The sequence below is a fragment of the Crotalus tigris genome, unplaced genomic scaffold (genome assembly GCF_016545835.1).
Source record: "Crotalus tigris isolate CLP2741 ecotype Arizona unplaced genomic scaffold, ASM1654583v1 scf7180000024292.1016931, whole genome shotgun sequence".
Taxonomy (NCBI): Eukaryota; Metazoa; Chordata; class Lepidosauria; order Squamata; family Viperidae; genus Crotalus; species Crotalus tigris.
The window spans coordinates 249,746-276,928 of record NW_024100465.1 but is presented as its reverse complement, the minus strand read 5'-3'; the positions used below and the strand labels follow the sequence as shown (position 1 = coordinate 276,928).

At 38.0% G+C, this 27,183-nt stretch overlaps 1 protein-coding gene across 19 annotated transcripts in view; it reads right to left on the bottom strand.

Moving 5' to 3' along the window:
- The window catches only part of KIAA1217 (KIAA1217 ortholog), a 250,943-nt gene that overhangs the window by 22,732 nt on the left and 201,028 nt on the right, over positions 1 to 27,183 (bottom strand). For 15 of the 19 annotated variants that reach the window (XM_039324059.1, XM_039324065.1, XM_039324066.1 and 12 more), the window contains 5 exons: positions 25,781 to 26,583; positions 17,484 to 17,588; positions 16,899 to 16,948; positions 11,838 to 12,010; positions 2,884 to 3,059 (listed from right to left, as the gene is read on the bottom strand). In XM_039324059.1, coding sequence (XP_039179993.1) covers positions 2,884 to 3,059; positions 11,838 to 12,010; positions 16,899 to 16,948; positions 17,484 to 17,588; positions 25,781 to 26,583 — 1,307 coding nt within the window. The remainder of the gene's footprint in view (positions 1 to 2,883; positions 3,060 to 11,837; positions 12,011 to 16,898; positions 16,949 to 17,483; positions 17,589 to 25,780; positions 26,584 to 27,183) is intronic. The other 4 variants (XM_039324070.1, XM_039324067.1, XM_039324052.1 and 1 more) reach the window with 1 other exon arrangement.

Genomic DNA, 27,183 nt, shown 5'->3' with positions numbered 1-27,183 from the left:
AGGGTAGCAGGGTTGATAAACACAGTAGTCAGATAGTTCTGCAGCACATAGAAGAGATAAATTCCCCTAGAATCTATTTTGTAAAATGTATTTACAATTATTCTAAACCTATTTTTAGGCTCTGTGGTAAGAATGGCAGCAACAGACGTGCTTTAAAATAATTTGGGAAATAAAGAAACTGTTCCACACAGAGACCTACCTGTAAATCATAGTGCAAGCAATTAATTAAGATTAACTAACAAAACATACAGATGGAAAAATATTTACTGGGAAAAGTTATAGATTTCAATGCAACTTAATCAGTAAAGATGATTTCAAGCTGTTGAACCAGCCAATGACTAAGAGATCAATAGATTATATTAAGAAACCTCTCGTCAGAAAGACTTGAGCTGCTGCCAATGGCAGTTACTTAGTAAGTTTGTAAAATTTACCTCCAACATCTTCTGTCCATACATGTTTAGGTTTGTTAGAATTTTATTTGTTTTAATTATGAATGCTCTTCTGTTTCTAAATTTTTCAGTTTCTTAACCACCAAGGGCAATTGGTTAAGAGTGAGTTGCTTGCCCAAGGCCACCTAATTAATTTCATTTATAACATTTTTCCCTATGTAGCAGGGCTGGCTGAAAGTCTTTGCGGGAGCCTGCTGAGGAGAGAGAAGCTTGGACAGCTGCTACCGGTTTTGGGCGCAGGAGGTATGGATCGGGCTGAAGGAAAGAAAAAGGAGGAAAGAAAGGCGGATGGGGGTGGTTGCTGTTGCTGTTGTTGGGGAGAGAGACCAGGTGAAGCCGAAGAGGGATTTGAGGTTTTAGCTGCTCCTTTTCTCAGAAGGAGAGGGAAGGAGAGAGTGAGAAGGTGGAATTTTATTGCTTCTTTCACAGGGGGGGATATCCTGAGCAGAGGCAAGAGAGAGAGTGAGGAGAGAGAAAGTTGCTGGAGATGCTAAATTCAATTTTTAACAATAAGAGAAAGGGGGGAGGGGTTTTGACATCAATGAGATCTGAGACTGCGAGCGATGACAGAAGAGGAGAGGCTGGTCGCTACTGCTTTGGAGACCAGCGGCCATCCAAACTTTGATTACTGTTACTTGTGCAAGTTATAGACATTGTGGGGAGTTGCCCTTGCGGGACAAGCTGTTATTGCAGAGTGCTGACTACATTTGTTTGTGTTTCCATAGCTGCCTGGAGCTGGGGTTTTCCCCATCCCCTTGTTTCCAAACAGTTGCTGTAAAATCATTGCTGCTACCACTGCCTGGAGCTGTTAAACAACATCACGCATTGACTATCGGAGCTAGGAGCTGGTCATCTTTGTTCTTGAAAGCCCATCCCCTTGACGACGAGAATCTGCCACCTCCTCATTTCGTGTGAGCTACCGCTGGAAAAGACACTATACGAACACCTTGAGAGGGTAGCTGCAGAGCCCGACGGAGGGAAATGGGGCTGGGAGGGCCTGGGCTTTGGCGGCCTCTGAGGGGGTAATGCTATACCTACATCCAAAATAAGGTTGGAGCCCCTGTAACTCTGTGATTCATCTTTTGGTAAAAGCTGTATGTAATACAGACCAATGGCTTGCATGCATATACATGTAATAAAAAGAGTTAAAACATCGTGGTCAAAATTCATTGGGAAATATCTGAAAAAAGCTTGCTTATTGTGCAACTGCCCACCCACATAGGAAGTTTTATAGTGGAATATCATTTCATAAAGCCTTAATTCTTCCCTTAGGCTCACAGTAAGGAATCCCACAAGCAAAACCTAATCCTCTGCTTGCTGAGACAGAAAAAAATCCACCAATTTCGAAAAAGGTTTATTCTCAAACTTGCATAGGACTTCAACCTAGCAAGGTTTTTAAAGACACATATCTAGAAAAGTTCTGTGGTTGGACAGAAAAGAGATTGCTTTTATTTTTTTCCCCAAAGCAGAAAAAAATATCTTTTTTTATGAGTGGAAGGCAGAATTCTTGAATTTCTCTTAACAACAGTAGTAAGCTTGCTGGATATAGGTGACATCTAATACTAATCAAAGTTGTCCATGGATGGCTTTTATTTTAGCTTCACCTCACCCACCGTAGGATGCTATAGTTTTTTCAGCTTCTCACACATCCATTCCATCTCCAGGAAGTACAGGAGCTCTTCTTAAAAAGGCAAGTAACTTTTTGAAAGGCAATTAACTGTTGCAGAGTGAATGGAAAAACGGGAGACAGCTCCCTCAAAACTATCACTCAGTATGTGCCCATCCAAAGCTTCTGTAGAAAGCAAGTCTTAAACTATGAAAAGATCTCCTTTGAACAGAGACTATGTCCATGTGGTGGAAGAATAATCGAAACAATGGATCACTTTATTCTGTATTGCCCTCTCTACGCTGGTACTCACCAGGAATTATTATCTCCACTCTTTACTAAATATCCTGCCCTCCTAGCTTGTGTTATTTTAAATCATTATTATCAGATCAATCTGATTTTGTTTTCTAATTTATATAGCATGATGTAGTGTTTCCTCTAATCCTTTTTAGATATTTTAGAACAATTATGTTATTCTTTATCCTGTGATTTTTGTGCCTTATCCATTGATCTATGACTGAATAAAGATTGATTGAATGATTGGAGCAAGCCTTAAAAAAAATCCAAGAATGAGGTAGAAAAATCTTTTTTTTCCTTCCCAAAGGCTAAAAAAGAATTAAGGAAATGGAAGGATAGGTTCACAGCAGGATATACACTAAAAAAATATACAAAAAAATAAAATAACTTGAGTCTAAGCAAAGAAAAAAAAATGCAGACTGAAAATGCCTTCCTTTCCAGATTTCGCTGTGCCCTTACTGAAACCTCGGTAATTGTGAGAGGCTGATGAAATAATAACTAATTCCCGCTCAAGAGTTTGCTTTCACTTACCATAAGCTCTTCATAATCCTTTCAGTTTCAAGGAGATACTTTTGTCTTTCTTGCTCCACCAGGTGGCGATGGCGCTGCACAGGGTCTTCCAATCGTTTTGCTCTTTCCATCACTTTGTGGTTGATCTCCAATTCTGCATTCCTCATCATGGCTTTCAGTGTCTCCTGATTCTGCAGCTGTCGCACAAGAGGAACCAGAGTCAATTTGTCCTGCCTATTTCAACACATCCCATTGCTCAGAAGTGGGTTTGCATAAACAATATTGCAGCTGAACACACTTAAAAAAGAAAGGGTCCTATCAATGCTTGCACATTAAAAAAAATAAATAAGGAAAGCAGAAATGAGCATGAATGCTATTAGTATATAAACTATACATCTAAATTCAGCAGAATATTGATTAAAAAGACTAATATTAGTGGGTTTTTAAAAGGATTTTAAAATAAATTTATATTGAAAAAACTGTGGATATTGTATCTTTAGCTTTATATGCAAATCAGTCTAGGATGTTATATCTATTACATTGTGGTGTGTTGGGCAACAATTTTCTACAACTCAGTTTCAGGCACAGATACAAATAATCATCCAAAAAGCATCTCTGCCAACACAAAGCAGCTCCTCTTCCTGAAGATGGCATAAATGGGTCATTTGTTTCAATAGATCAGTCATTCACTTGGATGATGAATATAAAAAAAGCAATAAAAAACCACAAATAAAATCCAAGCAACGGAGGCAGACTTTAAAAGGATCAAACAAAAAAATGTGTGTGTGTGTGTGTGTGTGTGTGTGTGTAGGCACACATGCGCATAAGAGAAAGAGCAAGACAGAGAGAGACAGCGTGTATTAGATTTTACTATGCCTATTAGTCAAAAAAGTCAAAATGGAAGCCACTCCCATGTAATCAAGGCCCTGCCCCTTTTTATGTGCATTGTGGTCTTCCATTCCCTCTCTCTTAAGCTCTTGACAGTTTCAGAACATAGTACTACTCTCTAAGGTCAGTTCCATGACAGTTTGTGTAGTGATTAAGGAGACTATGAGTTCTAATCCCTTTTTAGGTATGAAAGCTGGCTGGGTGATTTTGGGGCCATCATTCTCTTTTAGCCCAACTCACCTCACAGGTTGATGTTGTGGGGAAAATAGGAAGAGGAAGGACTATTATGTATGCTTGCCACTTTCAGAAAGTTATAAAATTAATAAAGGCAGGATAAAAAAAATCTAATAATAATTTAATGGTGCTCAGATAAGTATTAAATGAGCTTTGCACCTTCCATGTATCCTATTATCTCTACCCCATAGCCCTGAGAAGAAACATCAGGGCCTCCTATCACATAAAGCAATGAAGCAGATTCTGGGTGGCCATGAAGAAAAAGGCAATGAGGATCACCCAAGTTTAACTTGTTTTTTGTCTGCAACATTTGTACATGTCTAGGTGAAATTTGTGAACAAGCAGAATATATTATGAAGAATTCAAGTAAGCTTAGTTTGTTTTGAGATTTAGAACTCAAATTAAGAGACCGTACGGTTTCTAGTTATCTAATGTCATGTTAGTGTATTAAGGGCAGGCAACTGAGAGCCCAGCCAAATCTTGGATAGCCAAGCAGCTGGGAGTCTAACAGTGGCAGGTCTAAATAAGAAGAAATACTTATTAAATATGCAACTTTCACGGAGGAAGGGGAGGGACGGAGGAAGGGAGAAAGGATTACAGTAGATCATATAGGTAAGTTTCAGGTTAGCCAAATATTGTATCTAATGTCTCCTCCCTGCTTTTCACTGTCTCACTGCAGTTCCTAGAATGATGCTGTCATTCTAAATGAGCACTGAAGTGATCTTAATTTCAGTAATCTTACATCATATGCCTAAATAGATACTTTCATTTTTCATTAGCACCTATGATTTTTCATTAGCATCTATTATTTTGTGACTTCTTGAAAACAACTTCCAACAAAGACAATGCTGTTATAAAAAAATATAATGTGTATACCACAAACCAGGAAAACCCTACTTGGTACTTTCCAGACCTGACCTAGACATATGATCATAATGGAGCCTGCCCATTAGTCACATGTCATGATAGCCATTAAGCAAACAGCCTCACTTAACAATTTCTGACCCCAGTTCTTCCTGATGCAGCTGTTAAATGAGCATGTCCATGTGCCTCAGGCGTAGAGAAGGCACACTCAGGTCCACCTATCCCAGGCCTTCTCCATCCCCCTGAGGCACCCCATGCTCTGCTCCTTTCCTTTGGGTCTCCATAGACATCGGCCTGCTCGCAAGCTGGCCACTCAGCTACCCAAGGCAGCCAAAAGCTGAGCAGCAGAAGCTACATGATCCCCAGGTGGTTGCCAAAGCCCTACATAGTCTAAAGCTGGATAGCAGAAATTATCAGTGTTTGATGAGCTGTTAGAAAAAGTAAAAGAGGGCCAGGGGTGGGAGGTGGGAGGCCGGCGGGCGTGGGGACGGTTGCTGGTGTGCATGGGGCCCAGTGGGTGCCTTACCTCCCTTGGGCTGGGCCAGCTGGTGTCCCAGCCGGTGGTCAGCTTGCTCCGTCTATGCTGCTTGCCAACTACGCCTCGGCTGGCGCAGGGGGCGGCACCACGCATGCACGGTGCTCCCGGGCAGGGAAAGTCCTTGACTTACGACCAGTTGGGTAGTCCTCGACTTACGACCGGTTGGCTAGTCCTCTACTTACGACTGGTTGGGGGTCGCGGCATTAAAAAGGTTGAGAACCACTGTGTTAGAAGAAGGCCTAGGTCCAAAGGTCTCCTCATGAGCTGGTAGTTTGGACTGCCCGGCTTTAGACTCTTTTGGATGGCTGGATGGAAAAAAGGCTTGGACTTAAAAGCTCTAACAGCTCACCATGAGCCAGAGGTTCTGCTGCCCAACTTTAAAGTGCCTTGGATGGCTAGATGCATTTCAAAGGCTGCAGGGACCTAGCATATGGGTGGGGGAGATAGGTGGGGGCCACTGCAGCATTCCTACAGTCAGTTATAAGGGTGAACAATCTTCAAAATGGGGTTGTAAGTAGCTTGGGGAGGCGTTCTGTTGTATCTTCAAAAGGCATTAAGTGACCTGTCGTATCTCAAGGACTACTTGTATTTCTTATCAGTTCCAAATCCAATGGGTATAATGGTGAAGAAGCGTACAATGATCATCCAGCACATCTGAAGGGTGCTGACTTTGGAAAAAGCCATAGCTTAATAGTAGTGCTTCGCTCATGTTTTGTATGCAGGTTCAATCAGTCCAAGCATAATCTCCTGGACCAGATCTGGGAAATATCTTTGCTCACAATCTTAGAAAGGAAGCATGCAGCAATATGGAACCTAAACTAGTTAGACTAAGGATCTGGTTGCAAGTAATGTAGTTTTTTAAATATTTTGTCTGCTATCTAAACCAGTGTTTCTCAATCTCAGGAATGATAAGATGGGTGAACCTCAACTCCCAGAATTCCCTAGCCAGCATGGTTGGCTAGGGAATTTTAGGAGTTGAAGTGCACCACACACCTGAACATTTCTGTGGTTGAGAAACATTTATCTAAACTGACTAAATCAGCCCTTTGGTGCTACCATTTGGGGCTTGTTAATGACACATAAAAGATGGTTCATTTTTGCCATCAATTTAAAAAAAAAACCCAGTGCATTTTTAAATCTCCTAGAATGGGCAGTAACCTTTTTTTTTTTTAATCACATACGGGCAGGAGAAAGAGATATTTCTATGGAAGTTGACATATGGATATGGCCAGATTCCAAGACTCAGTGAAGAGAACTCTGGGCTTCGTTACAGTCATAAGCTGAATACTCGCTATAAAAATAACTCCCCTAAACCTTGTTCTCAAATCTTCCACTGATCAACTCATGAGTAGGTGTTTGTACTCATAGAAGAGGTTTATTATCATATACTGTCTCTAACTATGAAAGTTCTCTTTACCATTTTCATTCTATTTTTGGATATCACTGTCAGAAGCAGCATTATTGATCTTCTCAGCCCATTACAGGTTGGCTAGAAAAAGAGATTTAACCCTCTTTCTCATTCAATGAACAAAGGCCAAGGTTTTTAATTATGCCACGCATTAACCTGATCACTGATCAAAATAATAATAATCTCTGTCAGTCTATCTGCTGTTTTGTTACCTATCCCTATTGATAGGTGATTATGGCTTCTTGCATTTCTGCTTTTACTACCTCACCTCCCCCTCCCTGTCCACAACACACTGAAGACCAAAAGATGAGATAAACAATCCTACAACAAAACAAAAGGACAATGCTTTGTACTCAAATGAAACAGGCTGGTCATTAAGATGCCTTTAGCCCTTTTCCATAAATATTTACATGTTGTCTTCATTGTTATTTGGCCAAAGTACAGAACAAACTATTCTTCCTTGCTTCTATTGTTTATGATGAAGGACACTGAAAGCACATGTCCTTAGAATCAACCTTGGCTTCATAGATACACGCTTGTGCATTATGCAGGATCACTGAATAAATGCCCTTACCATATTTATCTATATATGCTAAGAGAGAGAGAAAAATGTGTTAACTTCAACATCACTGAAGCAAAAAGATACCTCAGATTCTTTTACACAAGTTTACTGTATTCTTTAAAACATATACTTTAAGATGTCTACGGAGATTCTCAGCCATCCAGGTCATGGTTGTTCCCAAGATGCTTTCTTTCAAATGGCAACTGGACGTTCTTGTTTTGCTGGAAGATGTTTCGCTTCTTATCCAGGAAACTTCTTCAGTTCTGACTGAATGGTGGAGAATGGAAGGATTTATATTCCTTGCAGTCATGTGGTCGGTAGACTCTCAGAAAGAGGGCTAACGACCAGATGACTGCAAGGAATATAAATCCTTCCATTCTCCACCATTCAGTCAGAACTGAAGAAGCTTTTTGGATAAGAAGTGAAATGTCTTCTAGCAAAACAAGAAAGTCCAAGTTGCCTTTTGAAAGAAAGCACCTTGGGGACAGGTACGATATTAATATATTAATATATCTTAAATAAGATATTATGATCATTCTTGAGAGTGAGTAAGAACAAGTATTTAAATTTTAAACTATTATAAATACCTCCTGGCAAGATCAGAACAAGAGCACAAACGTAGACAAAGGCTCTAAATAAAACAAAAACTAATGTTTGCATACGAATCCTAAAGAAAACATATTAATGAAGATAATAATAGTTCTGATTAAATAGTTCAACATGTCTACTTTACAAAATTAATGTTTTGGTTGGCATTCTAGCAGACAGAACACACTACATAAGAATCTGATTCTTATGTGAAAAGTCAATTAAAAAAAACATCTTATGAATTATTCAGCCACAGTAATTTCGGAAACGCTAATCTAGAAGCACCACCCAGAGAGCTGGCAGAAAAGGTAGCAACCCAAATGACCTTATAGAATAACAGTATTGAAAGAGACCTTGGAAGTCTTCTAATCCACTCCTCTGCCCAAGCAGGAGACCCTATACCAGTGGTGGTGAACCTATGGCATGTGTACCAGAGGTGGCACTCAGAGCCCTCTCTATTGGCACGCACACCACCACCAGCAGCAGCAGGTCCATCAGGCCGCCACTGCCACCCGGAGCAGGAGCCCCGCCCAGCACAAAGGAGGCAAAGTGGCCGACTAGCAAGCTCGAGTAGAGGTCACCAACCATTGTTGATTGGTGGACTGGAAGAAAAGGGAGGGGGAAGCATTTTACATGCGTGCATGCATGCATGGGGCCGCGAGCATGCACACGCTGCAAATGAGGTGGGACTAGTGCCTGCATAGTACTCACTAGCCCTGGCCCGTTCTTGTGTGGTGCAGCACCTTGTATCTGCACCCCATGGTGTGGCGGCAGCTGTTTTTGTGCCTTGCAGCATGGTGGCCCATTTTTGTGCCACCAGTTTTTGCGTGTCAGAGGCGGCACTAAGAGGCGCCTCCCTGCCCCCCCCCCAAGGGCACCAGAATGCTGATGCAGTCCTAGCACTTTGCGATAAATAAGTGGGTTTTGGGTTGCGGTTTGGGCACTCGGTCTCTAAAAGGTTTGCCATCACTGCCCTATACCATTCTGAACAAATTGCTGTACAAAAACATCTTAAAAATCTCTAGTGATGGAGCATTTGAAGGCAAGCCGTTCTCACTGATTAATTGTTCTCACTCTCAGGGAATTTCTTTTTAGTTCTAGTTTAGATTTCTCTTTGATAAGTTTCCATCCATTACTTTTTGTCTTGCCTTCAGGTGCTTTGGAGAATAGGTTGTCCCCCTTTTTCTTTGTGACAGTCTCTCAATAGTGGAAGACTGATATCATGTCACTCCTAGTCTTTCTTTTTGTTAGACTAGTTCCTGAAACCAGACATCCTATGTTTTAACTTCTGGATCCCTAAATATCTTTGTTGCTCTTCTCTCCACTCTTTCTAGAATCTCTTTTTATCTATTTGCTCTTCTCTGCCTTCTTTAGAAAGAATCTCTCTTTATCTATTTTGGCAACCAGAATTGGGCACAATATTTCAAAGCAGTATATAATGGTACTAATATCTGACTGATTTTGATACTATTCCTCTACTGATGAAGCCTAGGAGTGCAAGGCCTTTTTTTGACAGTTGCAGCATGCTTCTGGCTCATACTTACTCTATTTGCACATATATATTTTAAATACTGTACAATGTAGCTCTTAGATGCCATATTTTTTTTAAAAAAGTAGGCAATGTTCCAAGCTTTATAAACATGATGAAACAATAACATATGTTATCAGGTTGGTGAGATGAAGGAAGAGTAAACTTCCATTTTCACCAGTCAGTTCCTCACTTTTTAAAAATTCTAACAACATTCAGAACAGAATAGCACAGAATAACAAGAATTGGAAGGGACCTTGGAGGTCTTCTAGTCCAACCCCCTGCTCAGGCAAGAAACCCTATACCATTTCAGACAAATGGCTGTCCAGTCTTTTCTTGAAAACTTCCAGTGTTGGAGCATCCACAACTTCTGGAGACAGGTTGTTTCACTGGTTAATTGTTCTAACTGTCAGAAAGTTTCTCCCTAGTTCTAGGTTACTTCTGTTTGATCTTCCACTTGGTGCAGAGTTTGTCTGCCAGTTAATGTCAAGTTAGTTAAAGTCCTCATTACTATTGTGATGTACTTCCTACATAACTTAGTTAACTGACTAGCAAAAAGTTCATCTATTTCCTCTGTTTGGTTGGATGGCCTATAGTATACACCTATCGTAATGTCATTTCCCCCTCTTTTATATTGACCCAAATGCATTTAAGACAGTTTTCAGCATGGTTGTGCTCTATTTCTGTAGAGATGTAGTTATTTCTTATATATAGTGGAACTTCACCTCCTCTTTTATTTGGTCTGTTTCTTTTAAATAATTTAAATCCTTCTAGCTATATGTTCCATTTATGGCTTTCATCCCTCCAAGTTTCCATAATGGCAACAATATCATATCTGCCCTGAATTTCTAATTCACCCTGTTTATTCCTCATATTGGTGTATAGATATCACAGTCCTTACTAACATTCTTGACTATTTAAAAAATATGCCTCTTATTTCTCTGCATTAGCCCCTGGCAGACACCTGACTTCTTTCAAAAGCTCTGTGTCCTTTCCTAAATTGATATTCCTTAAAAATTGCATCACCAACTAGTAGGTGGGTTTTCTTTTTAGATACCATGCTCTTCTTGCATGACTGATCTACACTTTCCCCTATCCAAAACAAGTTTTTCGTCTCAGATCACAATCTCCTGCTCATGTGAGTTATCGTCATCACAACCAGCTTGACCTGCCACCTTAGTATCCCTATTAATGTCAGCAAGGGCACTGTATATGTTATGCAGGGACACAATGAAAGTCTTGTGTTTGTAGCTCACGGCTTTCACCCTGCCAGATCCCATGGTTGTCCATACTGCCCTTCTCCTGCAGGATCTTTTTAGTAGAGGATGCTGATAGTGGGGAAGCTCAATAGAATAGAATGGCTGAACTGGACACCTAATTTCTACCTAAGAGCATAGACTACCAACTCTAGATAAGTAGTAAGTCCATGTAAACTAGCAATTTGCTTACAAATAGGATAGTATCTAAATTTGAAGAGTACCATGAAAGACAGCTGCGAAACAGGTATTGCACTGAACTAAGCTAGACATCCTAAAATAAAATTGCAATCACAGATGCACTTAACAAGGATGTACTACTGCTGTTTTAGATTTTCAGTTATATGACAATATACCTTGCTCCACTGGACTTCATCTCAGCCCCCTGAACAAACAGCTAGCAGCTGTTTCCAGCAGCCTCTGGGAAATTCAAATGCAATGCAATGCAACCAGCAGCTCAGCTCCCAGGTGCTCACCTTGCTCCACTGGATTTCGTCTCAGTCCCCTTGAAACTCACAGCTAATAGCGCTTCCCAGCAGCCTCTGGGAAATTCAAATGCAATGCAGATGCAACCAGCATTTGTAAGAATAAATACTCCTTAACCACATCTTTATGGTTTGTGACTGTTGCTTTATTGATCTTACCTTCCTCTACAAAGTCTTTAATTTGATGTTTATACTAATAATTTGAAAGAGTATTCAGAGTAACTTTCAGAGATGTATCTGCTTAATTTGCTACAGAAAAACAACATAAACTTTGTGGAATCTAAAAAGGGCACATTCATTCGTATTCTATTAAATTTCTCTGAGGCTTATGCCAACATGTCTACCTCTTTGGTTTGTTGTTTTTTTTAAGAAGTTCAAACTAAAATGTGTTTGCATTTTGGTACCCATTTCAAAAAGTATATCTATCTTCCTCAGCAATTTTGCATCACGTACACAGTGATGGCAAATAATTTTCTAACAAGGGTAATTTTGGCAAAATATACTACAAAATTAGGAAAAGTGAATTTTCAAATGGTAACTAAGATTTAGTTTGTGGATGGGTCTGAAAATGCAAACATAGATATGCTTGCAACCCACTGGAGACCTTCTCTAGTGTAACAATACCTGTAACTGCCTTATCTGGAGAAGCTGGAGACGGAGATCGGATACGTTGCGTTTCATGTTAAGGAGACTGAACTGCATGGCTGCGGAATTTGATGGAACAAAATGGCGGGGGCTTTTACTGGAAATCTCAACTTCTGCTAATGAATTCTTCCCAGTGAAGTCATGGGTGGATCCTAAAAATAAAGATAGGTAAATGACTCCATTAATAACCTTACTTCCCTCTCTTCTACTACTCTTTTGATCATTAAAGATTAGAGCTTCCATGAATCACTTAATAAACTTGATGTTGTAAAACAGTATCAGAAATTAGAATAGACACAATGGTTGATTAATATGATGACAGAGAACAGATGAGACAACAAAAAGAGAATCATTGTCAAAATTTATATATAATGTAAGATTGGGATTTTTTTTTTTTTTGCTGCTCAGATATTTGATAAAATCTAATCATCGGCCTACTAGGTTCTGACAAATCCAGTATCATCTATAAGCTTAAATATTTTTACTTGATGCAAGCTACATGCAGCTAAGAATATATACATGAAAATAGTGAGTGTCACTTTGATAATATACATTGATTCTTTCCTTCGTAAATACAGTTTACATATGTCAGTGTGTTTTACAGTTAAGGTCAGTGGTGGGATTCAGCCTGTTCGCACCACTTCGGCAGAACTGGTAGCTAATTTTTTGTTGCCCAGGCCCAGAATGGACTTCCGGAAGTTGCATCCACACAGAGAACCGGTTGTTCTCATATTTGAATCCCACCACTGGTTAAGGTGTTGGGACTTAAGAGTCATCTTGAAGTCCATCCTTAGTTAGGGAAGCTCCCTGAGTGATTTTAAGGCCAATCACATATTCTTAGCCAATCCAACTCCACAGAAATAATGTTACAGGAAAAAAACAAGAGGAAGGAGCACAATACACAGTGCCTTCAGCTTCTGAGAAAAAGTGAAATATATATCTAACAAACTAATATTGATTCTAAGATATCATTGAGCAGATTCAATTTCAGTGTAAGAAAACAAAAAACACATGGGCTAGAACAGAGGTAGGCAACCTTGGCTCTTTTATGACTCATGGATCCCAATTCCCAGAAGTTGAAGTCTATGAGTCATAAAAGAGCCAAGGTTGCCTACCCCTAGGCTAGAATCACATTATATGAAATCAACATGAACCTTGTAAGAATTGGATTTGGTCACAGTCCAATTTCTGGAGTGTCTATCCACTTCGTTTATGAATTATGGTACTGTGCAACCCAGACCATTCTGGTTCATTTCATAAATTATGATATTAGATGAACCCAGCCAGAAGAAAAAGAGGTATTGCACACCAAAAAAGAGAAAGTAGCAATAAGTGGAACCAGAAAAATATCCTTTAGTTTGAGGGATTATAAGCTTAGTCTGCAGCCAGAGCTGTTTATTTTACTTACCACCTGCAGCTACATCTTAGCACGATGATAAAGTCTGTTCTGCTTTCCTGACATTTATTTTCTTGATTTTGTTGCCTTTCCATCCTCAATCTCTAAGCCAGTGTTTCTCAACCTTAGCAACTTTAAGAAGCGCAGACTTCAACTGCCAGAATTCCTTAACTCACTGGAGGGGCAATTCTGATGGCTGAAGTCCACGAATCATCAAATTGTTAATTGAGATTAAGATTTGCTATAAATAATCCATCAAAGTACAAATCAAGAACAGTTACAAGAAGGAGGAAAAGAAGAACTGATAACCTACATTAAGACCTAACTATGGCTTATACCAATATCATTAATGGTATAATATTTTTTTCTTCTTTTCTTCTTCTTTTTTTTTGACAAAACCCTTATGCTTTTTATTGATCCATTTTCAAACAGACATTCATAAAATAAAAATAAATAATTTAGACCTACATAAAATAATCTAAGATAAAAATAAGCTATTTACTGTACACAAGAACAAAAGGAAATGAAAACTTTAAACCATAGGAAAATATATTAGAAGAACATATAAATAAAACCTGTAATTATAACTGTATCTCATGTTCACCTGATTCAGCAAATTTTTAAGAAGAAAAACTAACCTTTTAATAATGACCGAACCCATTCAAAAATGTTTTCTCAAAAGGAGAGAACATGACATTTTTAGATTAACAAAATTTTCTCAAAAAATGCTAAATCTTAAAGTTAGACATAGAATTAAAGAAGAAACAAGTCTTTTCTGTCTGGAATTAATGCATTTTTTGATTTTCCAAGGGTTATTATTTTTTGGGTAAAGTTAGAGCATGAATAATGCATCTTTGTTCGGAATAATTCATTTTCTTTTCAGATTATTTTCTTCCATTACTTTCCTCATTATCAGCTAGAATCCAGAATTGGGCAGGACATAGTGCTGAGTGACTGCAGTGGGGAAATCTCAAACCTGTTACAATGGAGTCCATTCTTGACTGGTTAGGTCATATTTTTATTTTTCAATTCAAGCCCCAAACCTCACTATATTTAGTTGTAAAGGAAGCCTAAACATAGCACAGAACTGTTTTTCCTGCCTTGGCTTTCCATTGTTTCAAAATTTTGAACATCAGTGAAATAGTAGATGGGCTTGATTCCAATTATATAAAAAAATCTGAAGGATAGTTTTTCTGTCATGTAATTAAGCTTTTGAAGGAATTCCCCATCTTTAAAAGGGGAAATGAGGTGAGTGGAAATAGTCCGTTTCTCTGCAACAGGTCATGTGTTTTCCAGTTAGCATTTTGTTCTGGATGATGTTTCAGTAGTATAAAAAAGACTCTTACGTAATCTTTAATGGGAGAAATGAAAATGGCAGATGTAGATTCTTTTCCAGTCTACCACACCCACACAGCTGTGCCTGCCTCTTCAAACATGTAACCCTGGGTAATGCCAGGGCACAAGGAGAGAGACAGACAGAGAGAGAGACACATAGAGAAAGACAGAGAGACAGACACACACACACACACACACACACACACACACACACACACACACAGAGAGAGAGAGACAGACAGACAGACAGACAGACAGACAGAGGGAGACAGACAAAGAAAGAGACAGAGACAGAGACAGAGAAAGAGAGAAATATAATGCCTGAGCTCAAGGCTTTCCAGGAGGCTACAAGACAACATTCAGCATAGATGCCTTCATACAGACTCTTTTAAAACTCAATCTCTTTCCATGTACCTCCTTTTCTATTAGAATTTATCACAGTATAAAATACAAATGAAAACAAAAATAGTAAGGAAATGGGAAAGAACTAACTTCCAACTTTTTCAGTGCAGTAAAATACAAAATAAAATTGCAGCTTCAATTTTTTACTTTATCAACAGGTACTAGCCATTTCTATAATGACTCTCTCTGTCTGTCTCTCTCTCTCTGTCTCCCCCCTCTCTCTTCTGTATTTATTTTATTTATATCCCGCCTTCTGCATTTTTGCAAATAATTCAAAGTAATAAATAAATCTAATACTTCTTCCTTTTATTTTTCTCACGATAAACCTGTAAGGTGGGTTGGACTGAAAGAGAGGGACTAGCCCAAAGTCACCCAACTGTCTTTCATGACTAAAGTGGGATTAGAACTCCCGGTCTTTAGCCTGGTCTAACCATTAGACCAGTGGTTCTCAACCTTTTTAATGCTGCGATCCCCAACCGGTCGTAAGTCGAGGACTACTCAACCGGTCATAAGTCGAGGACTACTCAACTGGTGCAGCACCGTTTGCAGAATGGGCTCAGCAGGGCAGAGACAGCCTGGACAATTCCTATTGGCTTTTGAAAGCCAATAGAATTAGACTCTATTCAAGAGAGTCTATTCTATTGGCTTTCAAAACCCAATAGAATAAAAGGGAGTAGCACAGCTAAGGAAAAGGGGAAAAAATGGCGGACTGCGTTGTTTGGTGACCCCCGTGAAATGGTCGTTCAACCCCAAATGGGGTCCTGACTCACAGGTTGAGAACCACTGCATTAGACTATGGGTCCCCAAATCCTGTTGGGAACCAGACTATGGAAGTGCCAGACAAGCACACAAAGCTTCATTTGCGCATGCATGAGATCTAGGTTGCACACCTGAAACTATCCCCTCCCCCCACTGCAGCTGTTGGTCCGTGGAGCCACAAAGATTGGGATTGCTGCACTAGATCACCATCTGGCCCTTTAAACTAGCTTAATCAGCAAAACCCAAAGTTAAAATGTCATTGATTTTTTCTGTCTCAAGCACTAAGAAGTGGTTTCCAGATAGAAACTAAGTGGGATATGTTCTCTTCTCTAATTAAATCAATCAATTTTGCCAAGTTTGATAGGCTTTTAATGATTCTGAAAAGTCACATTCGAATATCAGGCCTAGTGAAAGCAAATAAATAGCAGGCTGAAATTCTTGACAGCATTTTTCTAGAAAGCACTTCTTCCCATTTATCATTGCCCATTGTAAAAAAAAGGATGATATATTTTCCGAAACAGCTCAAGATGTTGCAGCTCTTCACTAGTTTGGAAAAGTAGCTCTACACTTGTTCAAGAAAGATGGGCATTGGACTGATAGGATAAGTTAATTATACTACATGCCCAAATTCTTTGTTGGTCTGGTGTTGTATATTATAAAACACTCCCTGAGGACACAGGACACTTCTGGAGGATATGAGATTGAGCACTTTGTGCTCTTTTCTTTGCAGACCAACATTTTGTATATTCTTGCATTCTGAGGGGTATAGGCCAGGCAATATAGTAAAAATGATTTTTTTAAATTTACTCTTAGAATCACTGTATTCCATCATAACTGTCCCCAAAACACAGGAATCCAAGGCAGCATTACAGACGTACAATGACTTTGTTCATACAAATTAAACACAGAACTATAGAAGAAAACAAACTAAACAATTAATCTCAATACTGCCAAAGACTAGCATCATAGGATGCTTCGCATTTAGCAAAAACAATATTTTGCTTTCTCTTCAGTTTCATGAAATTCCTTGGCCAGATTCTTAACAGTTGAAAATATTACGACACATTTACATTTTTAGGCTGATTCCCAGCATTTCCTTTAAGGTAAAATGAATTCTGTTGTACTTATCATATCACAAGAACGCTTACCTGACATCTCAGCATTGCTCTTACTAATTACAGTTTTTACCATCTTCTCACTAAATGGAAGAAAAGTAGATAATAATTACATTAGAATCATCTTGATGTTGTCAGATAACATAAACTATTTAAACAATGTATTATCAATGCTTTTGCTTATAATTGCAATCTAAATTACATTATATCCTGTCTATAATAGAGATTACCTTGTAATTTAATTACTTATGTTCTATGATCTCAAAAAAATAAAGGGAACACAAACGTATAGGATCCTATACATTTGTGTTCCCTTTATTTTTTTGAGCAGTGTATATATAGGTTTAAAGAAAATGTAGAGCTCCACCACCAATAGAGGAATTTCACCAGAAGATTAATTGAATCAGAATTAATCAGAAGAATAGGGCAAATCTCCATGAATTATTGTTGTTTCTACTTTATCCAACTTTCTAAAATGTGAAGATGAAATCTTGACTCAAGTGAAGCCAACAAGGTCAGGATTTGTCCTGGAACATTCCCTCCTCCCCCCATGGTGGTCACGAACATTATTACAATGAAATAGATTTAATGATTTTATTTCATTTTGGGTTTTTTTACCTAGAAGGATCTTTGCTATTACTTGTATTTGGCCCTTTTAAAAGCGCAGACTGAACAAGGCCAGTTAAACTGGCAATCTGTTTTTCCATGGCTTGCATCCTCTCTCTGTAAGACAAGAGAATCCTTGGTTAAAGCCAAACACAGTCATTTCCATGACTTGATTTTCTGAAGGGAATGAGGATCATAGAAAGTTACCATGGAATTTCTTTTGTAGTTTGTGAACATCCATTTGCATGTATCATGTGACAAAAGGCCAGTTGATTGACACACACACACACACACACACACACACACACATTCACACAAACACACAGACCCATTCCTTATAACTATAACCAACAGACTGTTATGAGCCCTATTTGCTATCTCATGAACCATACAATATTCCATGTATACTGAGATTAGACACCAGCAGAATTCCCAGCCAACAAGATCAATAAATATTTGTCAATATTTGAATACCGATAAAAGGAACCAATCAGAAATTTAAACCTATTTTTTTTAAAAATAATATTCTATCCCACTGTGCTAGATTTTTTTTAACTCTGGCAAATTTCAAATGAGCAGACTTCAGCTCTCATAATTCGCCAAGCTAGCTGAGGAATTCTTGGAATTGAAGTCTACACATCTTAAAATTTCCAAGGTTAACATTGGTCTAAGCTATTTTAGCTTTTTTGGGTCCATTATCTCTGTCTGGTTGCTTCTACTGCTTTCTTTTTTTGACCGAGTTGGAATTTCTTTCTTCAAAGGGAAGAATCACCTGAGTCTTCTAAAGTTCTTGAAATTCCCTCCTTATATTCATGACATAAACCCCTTGACAGGGCTCCTCCTGTTTTGCCACCCCTCCCCCAAAGAGATTTCTTTGCCTCATTTTGAGGAACCAAAGTTTAAACAAACCCAAATATGAAAAGAGGAAGTTACAATTACAAGGGGAATACTTCCAATCTTTTTATTCCATGTGCTTACTTCACAGTAAGTCATTATGCAATAAAAATGTTTACTGCATAATGAAAATATAGATAGAATATTATTGAAATGATGACAATCTCTCTCATTCAGTGACAAAGTATGGAGGGAAAGATGTTTGAGCAGGAACTATAGCAGCCATATTACTAAGTTATAGTTCTGTACTTGCTTCTGATTCCTTTCTTTTTTAGATGAACCAATACTGGACAAAATACTAGTTCTGTCTCAGTTATACTCATTGGCATTTATTTTCTCCTCTTGTCTTCTAAAACTGTCTTGTTTAAACAGATAATCTGGAATTATCTAGTCTTACTCCCAACAGCTCTCAAGGCCTCAAGTAGAAAAGAAGTATTTGCCAACCCTGACACCCAATGGTTTAAGGATTAGGAATTTATAGCTTTCCAGATGTTACTGAACAAGTATTCCCAGAATTCCTTACAATCAACTATGTTAGATGGGCTTCTGGGAGTTGTAGTTCAGAATCATCTGAATTTTGGAAATCAAATGTTGTGATGATCAAAATGTTGTATGGGGAGTAGGGAAATCTTCATTCAAATCCTTGATCAGTCAAAAATTGTTCTTCAGGCAGACATGAACTTTCAAAATATGAACTGCCTGAAGAAATAGAGGCATAAATGTAACTGATGAACAAAATTTTCTGATCCTGTTTAGAGCCAGATAGACACTGACATATATCCTAAACTTTATTATTTAATTGGGCTGATGGTGACTTTCCAGAATCATAACTCAGAGTCTTTCTTGATCTTTCCTCATAAACAGAGATGCATTTGGAACTTTCTAAATTAAACCTGATGTTCTCCAGCATTTGTACTGCAACCACATATGGCTACCAGAACTAGGATATAAAAATCCAGGTGTTGACTAGATGACAGTTATTTATTGATATTTGGATTCTTGGCGCTCTCTTAGTTTGGCTGTGTTCTTGCAGATGTTTCATTACCAAACTAGATAACATCAAGAGTTATTTATGTTTATATCACACTGCAATCTCATAGGATTCCCGGCAGTTCTACAGGAATACATGCATAATTAAAAGATCTGTACACCAAATAAAATATTGAAAAAAAATCCCTGAAACATCTCAGAACAAAAGAATATGAAATCAAGTATTAAGTCCAAATATTCTCCAAAAAAGCTCCATTTCCAACTGCCCTTGGACTCTTGCGCTCCATCAAACCTAGCTCTCACTGTCTGGAGCAATGAAATATAGAAAAACCTGTTAGTCCAACTCTTTTTATCCAGATCAGTGGTCGTAGTGAGCTGCCCTGCAGCTGGCCCTTTAAATCACAAGTCAGTTATATATGCCTAGAGGGAATTGCTTAACCTTCTAAATGAGGAGGTTCCCTCAGGTAAGGCTGGAAATAGAGGTGGTTAGCTATGGTTAAAATTGTGTTAGGATTTTTAAAAACTGTGTTATAGGTAGAACTCTCTCTTCTTTTGATATCTTCCATAAAGTTTTTGTTTAAATCCTAGATTTGACTCATGGCCTTCTAATCCCTCTCTCAACTTGGCTGAACTATAGATTCTCCTGCTTCTTACAATTTAGCCAGACCTAGAATAGGGCAAGATCTTCCCTTCCCTAGGGGGTTGGTGAGAAAGGGAAAAATGGATGTATAGCCATGTTTGTGTACGTGACAGGAAAGCGATCAGGTTTTCCAGTTGCCACTCACCCCAAGGTAAGGCTTACATCAGAACCAAAGGGATTCAGAGACAGTGGTTGGTTTGACCCTGTGGGTGCCTTGCCCCTTATTACAGCGCCCAAGGCTAAAATTCTTGAAGGCTATCACTGATAAATAGGAGCTGCCAACTGGTTTGACACCAAATCAAATATAAAAATTGCTGATCAAAATCCAAATACACTTTTGTTGGCTGCAGTAGTGTACCATCAAAATTCCTGCTGGCTGAGAAATAAAAATTTGTGAGATCAAGTAGTGAAGCACCATTATAGAAGAGATTATCAACTAAAAATGACCAGCATACTAAGAAAGGACAGAAAACTGTTGTTCTTGCTTTAGATCATGCAAAATCAGAAATAATTTTGAAGAGCAATATGAAGGAGTGTTCATTAAGTCTGCTGTCTTTCCAGTGAAGGTTGAAGATGGTCAGTCACAGGTGGTAGGGAAGAACCAAAGCAACACATTTATTTTGGATTGTGGAGCAAATTTTGAATATTTTTCCTACTTGTTAAGCAATTTATTCTGCCCCACTTTTATTGTTTGTCTCCCACCGCCCCTTTTTTTCCTGATGGCATGTAAAAATGTTCCTTTCAATTTGGAAAAGAAGAACCATTTCAAAAGGCATCTTTCTGAAGCCTCAATAATGAACTAGATTGAATAGGCCTTAAATTCAAAGGAGGACTCAAATTTAGAACTTTTACACCTTTGCTTTTTTTTAAATTAAAACAATCAAAATTACTCTCTTTCATTCATTATTTTATTCCTCATATTTTGGACACATGATATGAAGACTAAGCTTTCTTGAGAAGTATATAATACTCAAGAAAGCTAAGGAAAACAGAAGAAATGGACAACTATTATCAAGGTGAATGGATTAAATTGCTGCAATTATGGGTGTGCTGTTGGGAAATCTAAAGGCCCAGATTGTGAACAAATCATCATGGAGAAATTCTACCCATATGGTCACTAAGAGTTGACAGTAATATAGTAACATACAATCTATCAATCAATCAATTAGAAGACTGTTATGGTAGAAGGCCCCAAACCTGGGCATCAGTCAGACATCTATGCAGGTAGTCCTCAAGTTACAAAGACCAAAATTTTTGTTGCTAAGCAAGATATTTGTTAGTGAATTTTGCTTCATTTTACAACCTTGTTAAGTGAATCATTGTAGTTGTTAACTTAGTAACATGGTTATTTAAGTGAATATGGCTTTTTCACTCACTGTGCTTGTCAGAAGGTTGCAAAATGTGATCACATAACCTTGAGACACTACAACCATCACAAATATAAGTCAGTTGCCAAGTGTTTGCATTTTGATCACGTGACCACAGGGATGCTGCAATAGTCATAAGTGTGAAAAATGGTCAGAAGTCACTTTTTCATGGTCATTGTAACTTTGAATGGTCATTAAATGAACTGTTGTAAGTCAAGGACTATCTGTATATCTCTGAGAACTGGTTTGAAGACTTATCCATACTGGCAGTATCTGGTTGTTGTTGTTTTTTTTTTTAAAATTCAGTAATAGTGTAGAATGGCCATTTTCCTGTCTTACCTAACTAAAGATAATTTAAGTTAAGATCATTATATTTGATTAAATTGATCTCCACAATGGACCTTAAAATTATCTAAGCAATGCTTCAGTGTGATTCCCCATTTCTGGAAGCTTTTAAGACCTCTCTTTTCCTTTTTTTAATATCTACATTGACAAAAATACAAATCATGTTGATACAGACAAAGGAGAATGACCATTGTAAAATCTTGCATTCAAGTTCACATGCTCATTAGTCTTGGAGTGGTTGGGCTCTGATTAAACCAAGATGGATGATATTTCTCAAAGATAACATGAAATTTGCAGAAGGCTATTTGCACTATTTAAGAAACTTGCCAATTTTTATTTTTTATCCTAATAAAATTTATTATTAGGTCCCTCCATGGTCTGTCTGGAAGGCTTTCCAGAGAACAACAGGGAGATGAAGAAATGTTGATTTAGGAACAAAGGTTATGTTTTGCTGTGATGTGAGAGTAGAGATGGGTCAGGACAACACTTATTCCATCCACCCACCTCCAATTAGAACAACTGGACCAAATACTGACTAATTATCCAATCTCTTCTATGATATTAAGCTTAGCTCATGGTTGGCAATAGACTTCTTTATAGATGCTTGAGGTTTTTGTTTAATTAAAATTGAACCTGATGCCCTAAAGACTCTTCTCAATTTAGCTAGGGGTTCTTGGTGTTTAACATATCTGTAGGATATCTGTCAGTTTCAGGCCTTGCTTTGAAGGGATTGACAGTCTGTGAAAACACTAGAATTTGCATTTGCCATGTCATACCACTGTTAATCAAACTGCTTTCCCATATTATATAATTGCATTTAAAATCTTTAAAATGTTATGTTTTCTAGATTGATTACTATATGAATTCACAGAAATAGTTTGTGTTCCAAAGGCTTCACAGCCACAAATGTTTCTTAAAAAACATAGCTCACAGTGTAGGGGGCTGTGCTGCATTTGGCCCATAAGTCTTTATGTTGAGAAGCTCTACTTGTTATTGCCAATTTAATAAGAATGTGCGTAAACTTCCTGAGTGAGCATTTTATAAGATTTGCTTAATGCTTCTTAGGCAATGTTAAATGTAATAGCAGATCAACTTCTGGGATCTGAGGCAATTGTCTCCAGAAAGCTAGAGTTAGCTAGAGATGGAATTCAATGGACACAAAATTGCTCTGCAAGCAATTACCCAGAAAATTTCTAAAAGAAACCTCAAACAATTTATTGTCCCAGACAATCCCTCCTATCCATAATATAGTCAATGGCACAATAATGTCCTAATAATGACATTAGAAATCTGGAATTAATTATTAAGTATGGAAAATATCAATCATGCAGAGTTTGAAATGGGAGCCTCTGACAATAGGAGTGCCTTTGCACATAAAAAGCAAACTAGAAAGGTTGGTTCAAACATAATTATAAACAACATAATGATTTAGTGTTGTGTGTGAACTATGTTACTCTAGTGATTAGAAATGAGAACTGCAGCGATATCAACCCCAGATCTTATCACTAAATCCCAGAATTCTCTGCAGTCTGAAAACCAAGTAAGGCTGGCACTTCCCTCCCATCGAATTCCCTGCTTTGGAAATTTAATCTCTTCTCGTCTTCCCACTTTCTGATTCCCATATTCTTCAGGTTGACATTTGTAAAATACTGCAGTTCATAAATGAGGAATATCTTTGAACTGGAATAACTACAAGGAAATGACCAAACAAAGATGGGGAGGGATGAAATTAAAGCAAAACATCTGAAACATGATTGATTGTTAACATATATTGCATATTATCTTTTTTCTACCGACATGCCTCAAATATTCTACCTCACATTTTAATAATTCTTTTGCTCCCTAGAGTATATTTGTGTTATTTTATGTTCAGCCAAAATCGACAGCAGGAACAGATGTGTTGTTTCTTTAAAAAATATATATATTTTAAGAAACTTTTGTGGTTCCAGCCAATAACCTTCATACAAGTTATTTAAATAAGCATATTATAGAGAGGGTTAGTTGGAACATCTCAACCAGGATTCTATTAGCAGCTTCTTTGCTGGCTGGCTGGCTCAGTCTAATGTCTGCCATGGTCAGTGGCTAGCAGACATGCTAATTATGTTCACAAAACTGATCCAGTATTAAAAAAAATGTCAACTGTATTAACTATATTATCAACTATATTAAATATTTTAAAATTCATTTTGATTCTACTTTTCTAACAAGATATATTTTCCCATGCCTAGGTGTCACTAAAAAAATGGGAGCTTTCAATCCCCTTTTGCATGTGATGGAAGAGAGATGGAAATACTTCGATAAAATTTAACTTTCAATTTTTTCAAACATGTTGTTTCCCTTGAAAAAACTCTTCTATCATTTCACCATAGATGGTAATTCTCATGTATGTAAAAAAGAGGTGAGGCTTCTATTGCATGGTTGAAATCTCCATATTGAGTGTTTTTTACCTCCTTCCTGAAAACTTTGCTTCAGTAAATGAATTAGAATTACAACATTTTTTTTCTTTTTGCTAAAGAGAACAAATATGTGTGAATAGTATAAATTGTTTCTAAAACACAAAGCAAGGCTGAATAAAAATGTATTTTGTGTCTTATGGGGAATTAATTTGAAAATAATATAAATAAGTATTCTAACAATATTCATAAGCTTTCCTTTATAATTTCTCAGGTAATTTTTATTTTTTTCTAACAAGATAAATATTATTTAAATTGTTTATGGTAATGTATTCTGTTTGTCCTCTCAGCCTTTTGAATGGGAGGTGAGCGTCTTCACCTCTGCTGGCCTAGAGGTGAGGATGCTAACCTCCCATTTGGAAGGTTGAGAGTTCAATCCTAGGCAGCAGGCAGATGCTTCTCTATCAGGCACAAAGAGAAAATATCTGCTGTGAACTTTGCCTAGGTGTCAGGAAGGGCATCCAGCCAGTAAACCCTCAGCTCCATCTAGTCGCCCCAACTCATCCCGAATCAAAGGATTAAAGGATCATAAAAAGAAAAACATATTCTCTTTCTCCAATTTCAATTTCCATTCAAAATGAATAAACAGAAAAATGCTAAATTCTTGTACATAAATTTGAACTTTTTAGTAAATGGAATAAGCAACTGGTATACTAGTGAAGAAAGGAAAAAACCATCTTGACTGTATAATGAAGAAACTGCAGTGCTGAACCCACATGATATACTTACTCGTAAATATCAGATACAACTGCTTATTCTTCTGTTGTTAGTTTTAGATCAAAAAAACAACCCAGTTAGTCATCTTCTTAACAAACAATTAAAATATACATTGAAAGAAATCCTATGAATTATACCATTAAAACATAGTATATTTCTATAAATAGAGCCTTTCTTTTTTTGTGATGATACAGCTTTATATCATATCAGGAAGTCTTAATGTGGTATAATATACATTAGATGTTATGTACTGTGAAAAACATCATTTGTTGATTATAAATATGTCTCCACCATATCTTTTGTATTTTGTAAACATTAGCCAATAAATTTATCTCTAAATGCATCATTTGCAACTACCCCAGCATAACAAACATCATAATAGTAAGCATTTTGGAGCAAATACAGGGAGAGTTTATTATTCATCTCCCACCTACAATCCCGATGAGAGTTCCCCTTCTCATGCAATTTAGCTCTCTTCCCACCCATCACCCAACTCCAAGCCAATAACAATATGTGTGTTGTGGATTAGAACAGCAATCCTGGCTATGGAGATAAAAGGTGATCCTTCCTCTATATCTCCTATTAAATAAATAAATCTTGACGTAGCTGCAAATGGCACATTCAGTGTCATCTGTACTTTGGCCCAGCATTGTGATTTCCAAATTATTGCTAGCAATGTGTGTCTGCGGAAAAATAAATTTAGATCCTGAAATGTACATTAAGTACATTCCAGGACTCAAAAGAAAGGTACAGTTCTTTACTGATCTTTTCAAACCTCTGCTCTGGGTCAAAGGCCAGCCATAATGATGATTCTTCAAACTGCCTGATGCAACTCACTAACTTGATTGGTCACATTCTAGCTACATGTCTGGTTTAAATCCAGAGCACCTTACTTCATCTTACCTGGTTTCATTTTCTTTTGGTATTACTGCTGTTCCATAGCCAAAAACCTTCTTGTCAGGAATCACAGGAGCCACCTCAGCCATGCCAGATAAACCTAGGGCATTTCGAGCTTTCCCTTCCACAAAGACAGGAGTCCCTGGATCTTTCTTGAGAGATTGTCGACCGGGGGATGACCTGTCAAGGTGAATGGTGTGCGGTGACACTTGGTGTGTATGAATGTCTATCATTCGAATGTCAGCCATTCGGTGAGGAGAGGCAGGTGGTGTTTTGGAACTCAGAGTTGGCAAAAGACTCTCAGGATACTTCCTTGATTTCTGTCGATATAGTGATTGCTCCACAAGTTCTGTTTGCACAGGAGGACTGCAGTAAGCGCCTGAAGATCTCATTGTGCTACGATGGTAGGCAATGATGTGATCGGGTACATCAAGGGGATGTCCTGCATGTGAACTCGCAATGCTCATCCTACCCTCATGGAACAAATAGGGATCAGCATACAGCCCTTCATTCCGGAAAAGAGTAAGGGTCTTGTTGCCCATGTCTTCATCTGGTTTCACATCCCTCCTTTCCAAGATGGCACTTGGGCTTGGTGAGATGGACCGTGGTCCAGGAATGTTAGAAAGCCTATCTCGGGGAATGGTTGCATTGCCAGGACCACTGACTGGCTTAATACTATATGGGATACGGGATGGAGAAGGAGGCATTGAATGTGGCACTGCCATAGGAGGAGGGGAAGTTGGAAGTGCATGAGGAGGATGTGAAACAGATCCTGGCCGAGAAGTATTTGGGAAGATTTCTCTCTGCATCTGCAAGACAAAGAAACTGATTTAGAAAGGCTTTTGTTCTTGTTTGGTTAATAGACAGTAATGATGCATCAAGATCATTATTATCATCGTTATCCAAATTTTCATTAGCTGCAGAATAGTAAGATCACACAAGAAAACTGATGTCAAATATCAACAGTACTGAAGACTCTTACCCAAAGAGACATAGTTCATTTTTACATATACAAAGTCATGTATTAATATAGCTACATTATTTGGATTTCAAATACTTTCAGAGAATAAAAATGCACATATAGGGTAACTTCCCCAAGAATATGTCATGTGTTACACTGTGTGCATTTTAAGAGAAAAGAGAGACATGAAAGAAAGGTAGGGACTCTTTTGATTTTTAAATCAGATTTGAAAAGTAAAACCATTTAGGATAGAGGTCCCCAATCTTTTGGGCACCAGGGACTGGTTCTGTGGAGAAAGGTTTTTACGTGGACCGGAGAATGTGTGGTTTTGTATGTTGCCTGCATCCCACGGATGGGGCTTTGCTTGTTTGTGTGGACCGGTTGCTGGCGTGCCGCGGCCCGGTACCAGTCCACGGATTGATTTAGGAAATATTATCTGACAAAACAA